A 13,776-nucleotide genomic window follows, 5' to 3' on the forward strand; every position below is an offset into this window, starting at 1 on the left:
TTGTTGCGCTTTACCCAAAGACTGTATAAAAGTGTACCTGAACACCTGGACAGAACATAAAATTGTTATTGTTTTTTGTTTTTTTTAACTCTTATCCAACAGTCAGTCCAGGTTATGTTCATGATTCCAGTAATGAACGTCCACAGACCGCTCCAGACACAGACTGACGTGCTTTACGCACGTCCATCAAAGAAAGGCAGAGCAGAGCAGCGCAGATTGTGTCAATTTTAAACTTAAACGACTTGAGCGTTGCTTTCTTCCGAGCAGAATGAAGAACTCTATTAATTTCAATTACAAACATATAAATTAAAACGAATAAAGGCTAAACATATAACTTTGATTTTGTCCTTACTGTTTATAACTCAGCGGTATGTGGCCGAATTAGTCCTGGTTGTTTCCTTTCTGATGATCACAGAAATCGAAAAGAGAAAAGAGAAATTTGATGATGTTTGATCCTGGATGTTGACCGTCCCCTGCCGTGGTTGTCATTGGGTCCGAGGACTGGCATTATTTCCTCCGGAGCGATATGTCGGGCGTACCATAACAGGAAGCACAGCAGCAGTGAGCGGGTAGGGGCTAGTCTCCTTTAAAATCTAAATTTTGTGTTTGTCTGTAACCTATGGCTGTAACTCACAAGGTAAGTTTTTTTCACCGCTACACCACACGGTATTCTGTCAAAGATAATGATTATATATTTCCTATTAAATAGCAAACTTAATCTAGAGTTAGAGTCTAACATTCATTTATGTATTCAGTAAGTGAATGACAATGAGTGTGCGCCGTTTTCAGTATGACTTTATCTACTTTTAAGCTAACTTACTTTTACCAGCAACAGCTTATAAAACCAGATAATGTTGTAGCTCCACGCACATAAACAGCTCTCTTACACATGGACATCTCAGTGTTTGTGCAGCTGATTCACTCCAGCACAAAAGGAATGCCTGTTGCAGCAGATCAGTGTGAGAAAGCCACTGACAAACCATTGTGTGTGTGTGTGTGTGTGTGTGTGTGTGTGTGTGTGTGTGTGTGTGTGTGTGTGTGTGACGTTAATGTCAGTCTGACCTCAGAGAAACACCATGCTCCCAGCCAAGCTGACCAGCCGGTTTACTCTGAACGCCCTGAGAAGGATTCACCATGGACCTTGTTACCCCTGTCTTTACTCCCTGTCAAACTGCTCCCTTCACGTGGAAGGAGGGAGGGCTAGAGACGGTCTCCACTCAGATCCCAGTGTGTTGAGAAGAGTGTTTTACAGCCAGAGTGCAATCCGCCCATCCCTCAGACTCCGTGAAGCTGTGCAGCACTATGGGAGGAGATCGTTCAGTTTATCGGCTGCTACAATTGTGAATTCAGCACCAGCGCCTGTTCAGCCATACCTCCGATTGATGAGGCTGGACAAACCTATTGGTACAGTTTGATCTTTCTGTGTATGCTTATTCAGTTGTCTTATTTAGAGTTTATTTACTTTGAATGGAACATATAAATGTTGGTTTTATTATTAGTTAATGTTAATTTTAAAAAGCAGTATTGTTTCAGCATTACCATTAGTGCTGATGTTAGGTATATTGTTAAATCTTAATTATAGTAATTGTGTGATAATGAACTTTGTATAAATATAATAGTCTATTAAAAACACTCAGTGACCTTGAGATAGGCAGTCTTAATAAGATTTACTTGATTTTATAAAGGCCTTTTCCAGATGTGCATATTGAAGGTGGTATTTGCTATAAAGAATATTTTAATCAGCTTCAAAAGACCATATTAATAACATTCCCACTTTTATAATTTAAGATTTAAGTGTGATTTTCTGTTCAACGCAGTGCTAATCAAGTTAACTGAATGTAACGTTAGATATACCTCTCTACGTCTGCAGCTTGGAGTTAAACCAAAAGGCTAATCTCTTTTTTAGTTCAGTTGAGTTATGGTGCGTCTGTATATCGTAGGGACATGGTTGCTGTACCTCCCGTGTACATGGAGCATTGCTTTGGCTTCCGACCCCGGATGTCTCCCACATCTGGGCATGCTCACCCTGTTTGGTACAGGGGCTCTGCTGATGAGAGGAGCGGGCTGCACTATCAATGACATGTGGGATAAAGACTTTGACAAAAAGGTATATGAAACACACACACATATATATAGCCATATACACATAAGCTGAGCGTAGTAGGTGGCTTTTCTCATGCAAGTGATTTTCGTTGACCTGATTTTGAGAACTCCCAAACAGCTTAGCTCTTATTTTATGTTTTGTCCTGTCAGCTCCAGTTTTAATTTACTCGATATTCCCTGAGCAGTCTCATTTTCTGCTGCATGTAACAATGTCATGTGGAAGTATTTTCTAATCATGCATTTTGACTATAAATATAGTAACAGTCAATAACACCCTCCTTACTACTATTTTACAGCAAGAAGTATTCATTCCGAATCTGATTTCTGAAAGTGATGATGTTTTTGTGCAGGTGTCCAGGACAGCCACTCGACCCATTGCGTCAGGAGAGATTTCTCAGATGCAGGCACTGGTCTTTCTAGGAGGGCAGCTCTCTCTGGCACTTGGTGTTCTCTTGTGTCTCAACTATTACAGGTACCCAGTGATGTTCATATTTTTATTTAGATCTGTATAGTGATCAGTTTAAACAGAGACGAGGGAACAAACGACCAAGTGTGTACATCAGACAAAAAACCCCATGAGGCCTCCCATGAAAATAAATCAGTGCAATAATGATGCCTTTAGGATAGGTTCACTCTTTTTCAAGTCTGTCTCAAACAATTTCAAATGTGCATTGATAGAAGTTTGCTTGATGTAATAATTTCACCTGTTCATATTGGCCATGAAGAGATCCCATGTACTAAAATGTTATATAGAGACTCTCTTTCTTTGTGTTGCTCAGATTGATGAAGCCTCATATTAGCTTCAGATTAAACTTGAATTTAATTGAATTTGAATTTTTTTTTTGCACAAAACAAGTATTCACTGTCAGTTATTGGGAAAAGTTATTTATATATTTAACAGCTTGCCACTGTTATGCTATTCACAGCATAGCTTTGGGTGCTGCTTCATTATCTCTTGTCATCACATACCCTCTGATGAAGAGGATCACTTACTGGCCACAATTTGTGTTGGGTATGTACTGTATAAGATTATCCATCTGAACCTAATTCTTCCCATCAGCAAAAATGAAGTTGGTCTCATTCTCCTTCTGTTACTTCTGTCCAGGCCTCACTTTCAACTGGGGAGCGCTGCTCGGCTGGTCCGCTGTCAAGGGCTCATGTGATTGGTCCGTCTGCCTCCCGCTGTATTTCTCAGGAGTGATGTGGACGCTGATATATGACACAATATATGCACATCAGGTAATGTAGGGGGGCTCCACAGATCTCTGGTTATTTTAAACATTTACAATCAATTTTATTATGATAAACTAAAATATCTGGATTTGAATATGCAACAGATGAGCGCTTAGAGGTGAGAGAAGACTGAAGAATTCTAATTATAAATGCAAAGTCTCTGTCATTATGAACTTGTACTGATTTATTTTTTGCCACCTGCATTTAGCTGTTTGACACTGTCTTGTTTAAATTCTTACTAGCTGGGCATTTCTCCATGGATAATTTAACTTACCAGAAACCACCTTCACCTTAGTGGGTGCAATGACATCACTAACATTCGTAATTTTAGAACTGAAATTATCTACAAACTCAGTGACTCAAGAGAGGGCGAGTGTGGAAGAGAAAGCCTGAATAAATAGTTCACTGGTGTTTTTAGTGATACCTTTATGTGATTACCTCTGTTTAAACATGTGTCTGCACGGAGATAGTAGAAGAAGATTAAAAGATACTTTACTGTCACATACACATTGCAAAATTCATTCTCTGCATTTAACCCATCCCTCAAGGGAGCAGCCAACTCCAGATCTTTACCAGTGTCTGGTTAATAGCACTGAGTGGAGAACCTAACATGCAGACACAGGGAGAACATGCCTACTCCACACAGAAAGGGGTTTCCACACAGCAACCGGGGTTTGAACCCAAGGCCTTCTTGTCGTGAGGCCATAGTGCTGTCCACAGGACCACCATGCCGCCCAGATAATGCTGCCAAAGAAAACACAGGAATGGTCAGCACGACCTTACAAATGTTCAGATAATCAGATAATTGTGCCCCTTGTTGTGTGTGGTCTCTGTCGCATGCTGAGTCAGTTTTCAAGAACACAATTCTTTGGTGACTTTGTCTTGGGGGTTGTCAACATGAATGTTAAAATCACTGACAATAACTACAAAGTCAATAAGATTAGAGACAGTTCAGTAAAGTCATCAAAAACTCTATCCTCTTGCACTCTCGTTTCACTCATAGAACTGAAGTTGGGAGGGGTTGACTCGAACACTCGATTTTTTTCTGCCAAAGAATAAAAAAAATTAACAAAGTTAGTTTTAGTGTGGTAGCATTATATACACCAATTTTTAGGGACAGGCTGTGGCTGACGAGGAATGGACACTGAATTTGATACATTTGCAGAATCGGTTGAGTGCACTCTCTTGGGTCTTCAGCAATACACATACCAAGTGAGAATTCGATCAGATGAATGGTTTTTGAAATATGAGAATGAAATTCATACATACATACACTGATCAAAATTATAAACGCAACACTTTTGTTTTTGCCGCCATCATGAGCTGAACTCAAAGATCTAAGACTTTCTCTATGTACACAAAAGACCTATTTCTCTCAAATATTGTTCACAAATGTGTCAAAATCTGTGTTAGTGAGCACTTCTCCTTTGCCGAGATAATCCATCCACCTGTCAGGTGTGGCATATCAAGATGCTGATCAGACAGCATGGGTATTGCACAGGTGTGCCTTAGGCTGGCCACAGTAAGAGACGTGGTATGGCGGTCCCTCCCATACACCGGCCGCATGCAGGGCTCAGAAAAATGCATTTGACATCTACTTTATTTTTTAGTTTAGCCCGTGTCCTGTCCGCTAACATGGATTTACTTTTGGGGATCTGTCATTTCGTCCATCTTTATATACAGCCTAAGCATTGGACCAAGAGAATTCTAGGGAGGACTAACACTTAATTATTTCCCAGTACACAGCCCTCCTGTTTCTTGGTAGTCTTGTTGGTGGTAAGTAACCATGTGTTAGTCCACTGTTTTGAGTCAATGGTAGAGACGTGTTATTCCCACATAGTCCGTTAACATGAGTGGTGATGGAGTAGTCGCTTTGGATAAAAGCGTCAGCTAAATGAATAAATGTAATATCCATGTTCACTTCTAACCGGTGAATTTTGGTTTCCAGCACTGCAATCTTCTGCAGAGGTTTGTGGTAGTTGTCTGTGGAAAAGGGGTGCATCTTGCTGCCAGTGAGCTTTAGATAAGTACGATGTTTCCATTCACTGAAGTATAGACCTGATTAGTTGGTAGGCCATGCTCACAAAGTACTGATTAGAATAATAGTGACTGAGACATGGCTCCCTCTGTTCTTTCTTTGATAACAAGGATAAGGAAGACGACATCAAGGTAGGAGTCAAATCTACTGCACTGAGGTTCCAGGAGCAAACCAAACCTTGGCTAAGTGGCTTCACGGTGGCCATGATGACTGGACTGGTGGCAGCTGGGGTCAATGCTGAACAGACTCTCCCATACTATGCTGTACTGTCCACAGTGGCCATTCACCTAACACATCAGGTGAGGAACATGGTGTAATTTAGTGTAGTCTGAATGCTCTGCCGCCAACGGGTTAATTATTACAGTACAAAAAGTACAGAGTTTAATTCCTTAGTGAGATAATGTTCAACTGAGTGAATTAGTAATGTATCTGTGTAATTTAATACCACCAGTAACATGTCCTCTTAGTCATTATCCTAACCAAACAGCATCAGTCTCAATGGGGTTTCCGATAAAATGTGATATTTACTCTCCTCTCTTTTAGATTTACACCTTGGACACTAACAAACCGGAGGACTGCTGGAAGAAATTTGTCTCAAACAGAAACCTCGGACTGTTGTTGTTTTTAGGCATTGTTGCTGGCAATTTGTGGAAAGAAAGAGAAGAGACTTTGCTGCAAAATGAGGAAGCATTCAGATAAGTGCGATAATCTGTACAATATTTTATTACACTTGCAGTACATCAAACTCTACAACATCTTTTGGGAATTTCACCCTCAGCAAAGTTCTACGAGAAAACACAATGATGCACTATAAGCTGTATGATTTATTTTAACCCATACAATAAAGTTATTGATTTATTTTGTCATAAAACATTTACATTTATGGATTGAAAAATTCACTTTCATCTGGAAATTAAATACCTCCTGATTCATGCATTATTCATTCAGCAACATACTTTAAATAAACATGCATAATAGGGGAAATTGTTGCTAAATATACCACAAATCAGCATTATGCAGTTTTGACCACTAGGCAGCAGAACAATCCCACAAACAACGGCCACCATAATGGGAACAGTATGTACTGGCTTTTTAGTTTTGTCCACCAAGCACTGAGAGAAATACCTGGATCTTAACTTTTTTGTGATTTCACAAGTTTGCTTCAGCTCTGTCTTCTGCGAGGCAGGTAAACTGCAGCTGATTATTTTATAGCAGTTGTTGAGAGTACTCGCGCTACATGTACATATGTGCAGGCTGCACAAATAGATGTGATGAAATAGGCTAAAAGCTGCTCAGACCTGCACAGTTGGGTGTTGTCTCCAGGTTTGGCACTATGAGCTGCCCTCTCACGTATTTGCCACGTATTTCAGTGCCAATATAAAAACGGTCACTTAATGCAGGTTTGAATTACAAAAGTGATCTTCAGTTCAGGCTAGCAGAGAACATGGCTCAAATTTTTGATATTGTCGTTTGTTTGTTTGTTTAGAATTAGTGGTGACTGAAACATAGAAATAAAGAATAAATTCCATTATGTTCTAACATTACTCAAGACAAGGCATCATTTGAATAAAATTATCAATTGCTGTGTTGTGGATAACACAGCTTAGGGCTGAACAACTAATCAAAACTTTATTGAAATCGCAATATGGCATACTGCAATTTACAAATCACAAGAACGCAATATTTGCGAAATGTGAGTATCAAAATACCTTTTTAAAAAAAAAATATATATATATATATATATATAGTCATGCTGCACGTCATATTCTCCATGCTTAAGAAAAGATCTTTGTTTGGTACAAATCCTTTAAAAAATCATGCCAAAATTGTTTTTCAATGAAAATGAGAATAATGATGTAAAAAATAAACAATCCCTCTAATATTGCAAATCATAACACAATTGTAATCAGTCAAAATAATCAAAATATATTTTTTTAAATTGTCCAGCCCTAATGCAGCTTTTATTGAACACTTTGTTTATTAATTTTTCCCAATTCAACAAAACACCATTAACAGTACAAACAACACCAACAACAAAGAAAAGCAACACAAACATACAATATGTTAGGCAGATTCTCCATGCTGAGAATAACACAAAGTCCATTCATATATTTTGATGACAGTACAAGCTGTCATATTGGAGTGGACCCTTTATATCACTAATAGGTAAGTATAGGAGTGTGGTCATGTGACTACATTAGTAAACTGTGTTGCGTTTGAGAAAGAGCAGGATTATATTAAAAAGTGGAAACAGACCTATGTATGTTATAGACAAAAGTCTCAAACCAGACATATTTCTTAATTCTACTGCTGTAACAATACAAGCAACAATCATTTGAGTGTTTATCCAGCTTAAACAAGTGTATATCTTCCTCCATGTTGATGGATGTTTTGGGCACAAGTGCCTGTGTATATGATAATCTGCTTTCACTGTTGCTGCCCAGGTCATCATTCCCACAAAGTGACCTAAATGCAAACCATGCCACCACACTGAAAAACTAAAAGTCATGAACAACGGGAAATGTTTGCACCTTATATAAACCAGTCTACGCAGCCATGAAGCTGTTGTGGCGTTCCATCGACGGGCAAACTCTGACATGCGGGTCGAGGCTTCGATGGTCCAGAAATCCCCATCAGATAGTCCGCTCCAGGCTGAGGAGTCTCCTGATGAATTTTCCCAGAAGCCAAACCCGGCTGCATTATTGAGGCATTCACTGATCTTCCAGTGAGAATAATATTGGATCCTCAAAACCACCGCTAGACCCCAAACCCACAGGACGCCATAGAGAATGATAGATTTGGAGGGATCGTAGGTGTTATGTTTCAGAAAATAGGAAAGACCATGTCTTACCCACTCTAGCAATAACACTTGAATCAACTTTAGGAAGACCACACTCAGTGGATTAGGCAGAGGGTTGAGGCTGATTTCCGCCATTAGGGACACGAATCGGCTATAGGAGCACAAAGGGCCACCAAGCAGTGTGGTGAAATTGAGGATGTAGCTGATAAGAGGGAGAAGCATCACACAAGCCTCCCGTTTGGATGAAGCATTCAGTGGCAACATAACTCGTTTCTCCTGGAGGTCCATGGAGACTGAGGTGATTCTCTGCGTAAGCAGCATCAAAGAGGACGCTGCCAAAAACAATCTGAAAGTGCAAGAGTTTTCATTTGAGTTCTTTCCACCCCACAGCTTAGAGCATATAAAGCATCCAACAGCTTAGGTTCAAAGTTCCTCCTTAACGGTGGAAATTGCCCTTGATAAAACAATTTCACCTGATGGTCCATTTAGTAGCTGCTCTGGAGCTTTCGCACATATCCTAGGGTTGATTCCAGGAAACAGCACCTGACAATTTCTGGCAAAACAACGTGTGTGAGAAGTCCTAAAGCGAAAGTTTGAACATCTACTGATCTATAGCAGTTGAGCAAAATCTCTGTGCTGATGAGGACAGTGTTTTATGGTCAAAAGCTCCAGGACAGCTACAATGGACCTTGAGGTGATTTCCAGTTGGTGGAAAAGACATGGTTTCATTCTAAAAGGAAATCTCTTTTCAACAGATGTTTTACTGTTTGATCATATCCACAGAGATGGTTGTTTTTGGACGCAGTGGGCTTTAAATAGCCAATAATGTTGTTTGTCTTTATTTTTTCTTTATTTTTCTTTCTGCATTCATGTAATATTCCGAGGGTTTGTTTTTCAGAAGGCGTTATTCTATTTTTTTGTTGTTATTGTCAACAAATCCCATGGAAAGACCACAACCAACAATGTGTCTCTGTAGTTTCAGACTTCCTGAGCTTGTCTGTAGCGCATTTTTGGTGAACATTTATAGAGGCAGGATGTTCTTTGTAACTGTACTGTGATAATGTGTGATGTGATAGATAATCATTGTACAACAATGGAGCTCTGTGGCACAGAGGAATAAATCATATCAGGTGATACTTGTTAGTGGGATCAGGTCATTGTGGGTTTTGGTCTTATCATGGGATTTGTTGACAATAAGAAAAGTATAGAATATCACCAGACTTTAAATACATAAAATTATTACCCAGACAGCTAAGTTGATCTCTCTTGTAAAGCATGATTTAAGTACCTGATGCTGACGGGCTCACGCAGGTAGTATTCCCTGTACTGTATAAGCAGGTGCCAGAAGGTTTGCCACAACATCTGGACACCAAACACCCAGGCATGGATACATCTGGGATCCACAGAGCACACGAGCAGAATAAAGACAAAGGTGGAGGTGAACAGAAGCATGCTGTAGATACCCATCGTGACACCTGCCAGGACACATCCTCCGACAGAAACAAACAGGTACCTGTAGATGGAAATTCATGTTGACAACTAGAGCTGCAAAGATTAGTCAGTAAGCTGCTGGTCGACGGAAAATTAATTTGTCAGCTATTTTAATTATGAATTAAACTTTTAGGCGTTTTTTGCATGTCATTGTAAACTGAATGTCTTTTGGTTTTGGAGTGTTGGTTTTGGTTTGCTGACGTTCACAATTAAGGGCCGTGAAAATGTGATGGGCATTCTTATTGACAACTTAGTGTGGTCCTGACTGATTAAATTATTTAAAGGATACATTTAAAAACACCAAAACAACTTTCTGTTATAGAGAAGTTCAAAATGCAATCTGATAAATAAAATATTAATGTATATCACACAAAAATAACATGTTTCAGTTCACATTTACAAGTCAAACTTCTTGAACCTACCAAAATCTAAATCCAAATAGATAAAAACAAATATGGTTTTACGGTTTTATGGCTCATTTTAGAGTATTATGGCTCCAAGAGTAATAGTTCCCTATAATACACTAAAAGATTACTTGACACATTAATTTTAAAATGTAATATCTATCAATCAATTTGTAATCACATACCTGTGCGTCAAGGACAGATATCCCCGTTTAGCAAGAAAACAAAACAAAAATGCGAATGGAAGTGAAAAACACTGGTGCATTAAAAACTGATGCTGCTCCCACAACCAGTCCATCAAACCCATATCTGGCTCTGGCTGAAAGAACGAAGCCACTGATAGCAGACGTTTGATGCCCTTAAAGAGGTGAAATACTTGTTTTACCTGGACCGACTGTCTTTGCCTGTCCATGTGGCTCGCATTAAAGCAGTTCCTTTTGTTTACATTTATCGCACAGTGCTGATAATAGTTGACATTATCAGCACTACTGGAGCTTTTTGTTAGTACATATTTCAGCAACTCTAGCAACCAAAAGAAGTGCGTTTTCACTGTCTTTTTGATTGTTTGATCAACATTTCTCACAGACTGCCACTTTTATCTTAATTTGTATTATAGGCCTGGTTGACCAGCTCTGTCCATTTGTAATAATCCCGTCAGCTATATTTTGATTTTCATATTTGGTTATATCCTGACTCAAGAGAGATTTACTGTATGTGAGAAACAAGAGGAACTGGTTCCAAAATGACAAGCAACAAATACAACTGTAATTAATCTGTCAACAAACAGTAGCGGTATATTTGTGTAACACCGCAAATATACAAAACCGTGTGCGAGACAACAATCAATGATGACAAAGCTAGAGAGAGAAAAGGTCAAGTACCAGCACCCTGGTCTGTGACATTTTCTACCAAACAATGAACAGCAAACTCTTGAAATTTGAACAGCTATCCAGCGGTTAAGTAATGTATGTGATGCTCGAAATAGAAATACAACATAGTCACAATGGGAAGTGATATAAATGAGTGAGCTATCCCCTGAGATTACAAAAAAAAGAACTCACCACTCTTTTAACATGCTACCTCAAGCAAACAGCTTTGTCACTGCCGGCTTTATACTGGCAAAGAAATAACCAAATTCAAGAGCATAAGGGTCGGAGCCAAAGCACACTGGACTTATTTCAGTGATCTGTTATTTGTGTTTGAGATTAAAAATTAAGAAAAAAAGGTTGTTTTCTAAAAATAATTGCAAGTAAAAACACCATTTAACAATATCCAATTCACTTCGCTGCTTATTTGAAGCTATTGTTGGCACCACAGGAGATGCTGTGAACCTTTGTGTCCTGTAGGTTCTAGTGGTGAAAAAAGTAGAACATTACATACACAAGTATTTTAGGAGTCATTTTCATACTAGCTTGTGTTTCTGACTATTTGGATGGAGTCTCAAGCTGAATGATGTTTACTATCCCGTAAATAAGGTACTGGTACTGACAAGGTGCAGTCAGCACCAAAGCTGTAAGGTTTTAATTATTTATTCCTGGCTGACGTATTTACAAAAGGGTGCAGTAGGATGTTTTGCTCTGCCCTTATTAAAAGGAAATGTAAAAGCTATGCAGGCCTGACTTGGTAGGCAATATGTTTTTGCTAAGAGGCACCAAAAGGCATGGAGCTTTAATCTGTTCAAATTACAGAACAACTTTTACTTTAATAATAATCGGTAAATTTCAAAATTTACCATAAAAAATTTACTTTATATGTATACTTATACATTTTACCAAAAAATACAAAAGTACTAGTGTCTTTTTTTAGCAGTTACATATATTTTGGGAAACGTGCAAAAACTGAAGTGATTTTACATAAACAAGTCAAAAAGCTCTTCACATGTGTGTGTGCAATATTTAATTCCTACTCAAACTTGTCTGTTCTCCAAGTATAAACATGTTTTCTTCCTATTCTAAATTCTTAATGTCTGACTCATGCAAGCTGCAATGTGATGAACAAATCATGACAGCCAGAACAGACTCCAACAGAGAAAATCCAGTTTATTGAAACTCGTTTGAAAGGGGGAAAGGCTGAAAACAATTTAACAACTTCTCTAATTTTAGGGTTAGGGTTGTGCCTCTGTTTTGTACCGTCCATGCTATCTGACCGGAGGCATTTTGTTTTCGTGTTGTCCATCTGTCGGGCCTCCCCAGAGGGACTCTAAACAGTGAGGAGGTTCAGAACTTTTAAAAAATGACACTAGTTATCAAAAGGTGACCACATATTATATCCTAAATGTTTGTGATTTGGTTAAGGAGAGTTCAGAGATACAGTAGTTTTGGGGGGAATTTACTGTTTTTCCCACTTTCCCATAGTCAGAAACAATAAACGCCTTAGGACAGACCTTTTTTATGTATTTGGTGTAGTCTGAAGTTATTTCAAACAGCAATATTAGGTGGCTCTTGGCTCAGTTGTTCAGTGTCTATGTGATCATATAACATAATCATGATACATTCAGGAATTAAGCAAAACTAAAGGCGTAAACTTGGGCAGTGGAGGGGGCACGTTTTTTCTGAGTTTGTCTGATGGGAGGCCCACAGTCTTAGACTTTGAAAACCCCTGGACCAGGACGACAAAATGAGTGAACAATATCTAGCACAGTAAAGGCTTTCCTCCATCTCGTTCATTCTGCCTTTCACTTCCTACCTCATTCTGAATTTTGAGTGCCATCAGATTTTCATGACTGCATTAAACAACCTAATGGAGCTCAACTAGCTAATAGATTTTGCATCTAAAAATGCAAAGCACCACATTTAGTGCAGCTATACTCTACAAGAATCCATCTTTATGCAGTAATGAAGTACATGTGTACCTGTTTAGCCAATACACCTATGGTAATCCTTCATTAATCAGTTCCACAATGTATACATGCTGACACGTGTTTAGATCCATCTGTTTCTCATTGCTGCATCATTTTAGCTGCCTTAAATGCTGCCTATAAATTAGTACAATAGTACAGGTATTCTGTAATTGTCACAGAGGTATTGAACCACTGCACATGGAATCTAGCTGAATGTAACACTGAGCAGTCTTAACCTGGCTTCTCCACCAAACTGCTCAGCCAAGTATCTTTTCATCCACACATGCTGAAACAGAACTTTCCGACAACATCTGGCACCAAGATGCAAGGAAGCTACAACAATCTATTAAATCAGAACATATCCAGCTCTTTTTTTGGCCATGTCTGCTAGAGAAACAATTACAGCAGCTCCTTTACCAGTTTGATTTAATAAAATGGTCCTCTCAATGTTTTCATTGTTGGATTGTTGTTCATCCTAGAAGCACCGTGGACAGTTAAACCTGTATTCAGAGCTGCCTACCTTCAGTCACATCACCCAAGATGCATTTCAAATGCTAAATGTGAACGGGGCCAACATGTTTTGTGGGTGGCTTTATACCTTTATGTATATTACAAGCTCTCATAGGCTCTGAGGTTTCTTCTCACAGACTTGCAGACTTTGATGTGCAAGTCTACACAGGGCTAGTGTCCTTTAAAAGCAGCAGGTGCTTGAGGGCTTTCTGGTAGAAAAAAATCCTTTTATACACACTTATGAAGTAATAAACCATAACTCATGAAGAACAGGAATGAAGGATGGCAAGAAGAGGTAAAAACAACTCTCACCAGCATGTACTTTTGTGTAGTTTGTTCTTACAAGACAGGTTTTCAT

The 13,776-nt window shown here is 38.9% G+C and overlaps 2 protein-coding genes across 3 annotated transcripts; one reads left to right on the plus strand and one right to left on the minus strand.

Annotated features, from left to right (window-relative positions):
• The first annotated feature begins 457 nt into the window (after positions 1–457).
• On the plus strand, positions 458–6,310 carry coq2 (coenzyme Q2 4-hydroxybenzoate polyprenyltransferase). 2 transcript variants are annotated; one of them, XM_038703930.1, is made up of 8 exons: positions 458–569; positions 1,057–1,404; positions 1,941–2,107; positions 2,454–2,575; positions 3,030–3,115; positions 3,209–3,342; positions 5,485–5,673; positions 5,918–6,310. In XM_038703930.1, exons 2-8 carry the CDS (start codon positions 1,077–1,079, stop codon positions 6,071–6,073), a joined length of 1,182 nt encoding a protein of 393 aa, XP_038559858.1. In that variant the 5' UTR covers positions 458–569; positions 1,057–1,076; the 3' UTR covers positions 6,074–6,310. The 2 variants fall into 2 exon arrangements, with proteins under 2 accessions (XP_038559858.1, XP_038559857.1); XM_038703929.1 differs by having other exon boundaries at positions 531–637.
• Positions 6,311–7,139: 829 nt separating this feature from the next.
• mboat4 (membrane bound O-acyltransferase domain containing 4) lies at positions 7,140–10,752 on the minus strand. The gene is made up of 3 exons (XM_038703931.1): positions 10,255–10,752; positions 9,463–9,687; positions 7,140–8,520 (listed from the first exon to the last, which is right to left on the minus strand). Exons 1-3 carry the CDS (start codon positions 10,479–10,481, stop codon positions 7,572–7,574), a joined length of 1,401 nt encoding a protein of 466 aa, XP_038559859.1. The 5' UTR covers positions 10,482–10,752; the 3' UTR covers positions 7,140–7,571.
• Between the last annotated feature and the right edge of the window lie 3,024 nt (positions 10,753–13,776).

The sequence above is a fragment of the Micropterus salmoides genome, unplaced genomic scaffold, assembly GCF_014851395.1.
Source record: "Micropterus salmoides isolate LMB-PRFRI ecotype aquatic unplaced genomic scaffold, ASM1485139v1 Ms_hic_scaffold_7, whole genome shotgun sequence".
In the NCBI taxonomy this organism is placed as follows: Eukaryota; Metazoa; Chordata; class Actinopteri; order Centrarchiformes; family Centrarchidae; genus Micropterus; species Micropterus salmoides.

Coding starts and splice junctions, on each gene's coding strand:
- coq2 (XM_038703930.1), top strand. CDS start 1,077: ATGCTCCCAGCCAAGCTGACCAGCCGGTTTACTCTGAACGCCCTGAGA. Junction 1,405..1,940: donor GAGGCTGGACAAACCTATTG/GTACAGTTTGAT, acceptor TGTATATCGTAG/GGACATGGTTGCTGTACCTC. Junction 3,116..3,208: donor CTGGCCACAATTTGTGTTGG/GTATGTACTGTA, acceptor ACTTCTGTCCAG/GCCTCACTTTCAACTGGGGA.
- mboat4 (XM_038703931.1), bottom strand. CDS start 10,481: ATGGACAGGCAAAGACAGTCGGTCCAGGTAAAACAAGTATTTCACCTC. Junction 9,688..10,254: donor TATCTGTCCTTGACGCACAG/GTATGTGATTAC, acceptor TTCCATCTACAG/GTACCTGTTTGTTTCTGTCG. Junction 8,521..9,462: donor CGTGAGCCCGTCAGCATCAG/GTACTTAAATCA, acceptor TTGCACTTTCAG/ATTGTTTTTGGCAGCGTCCT.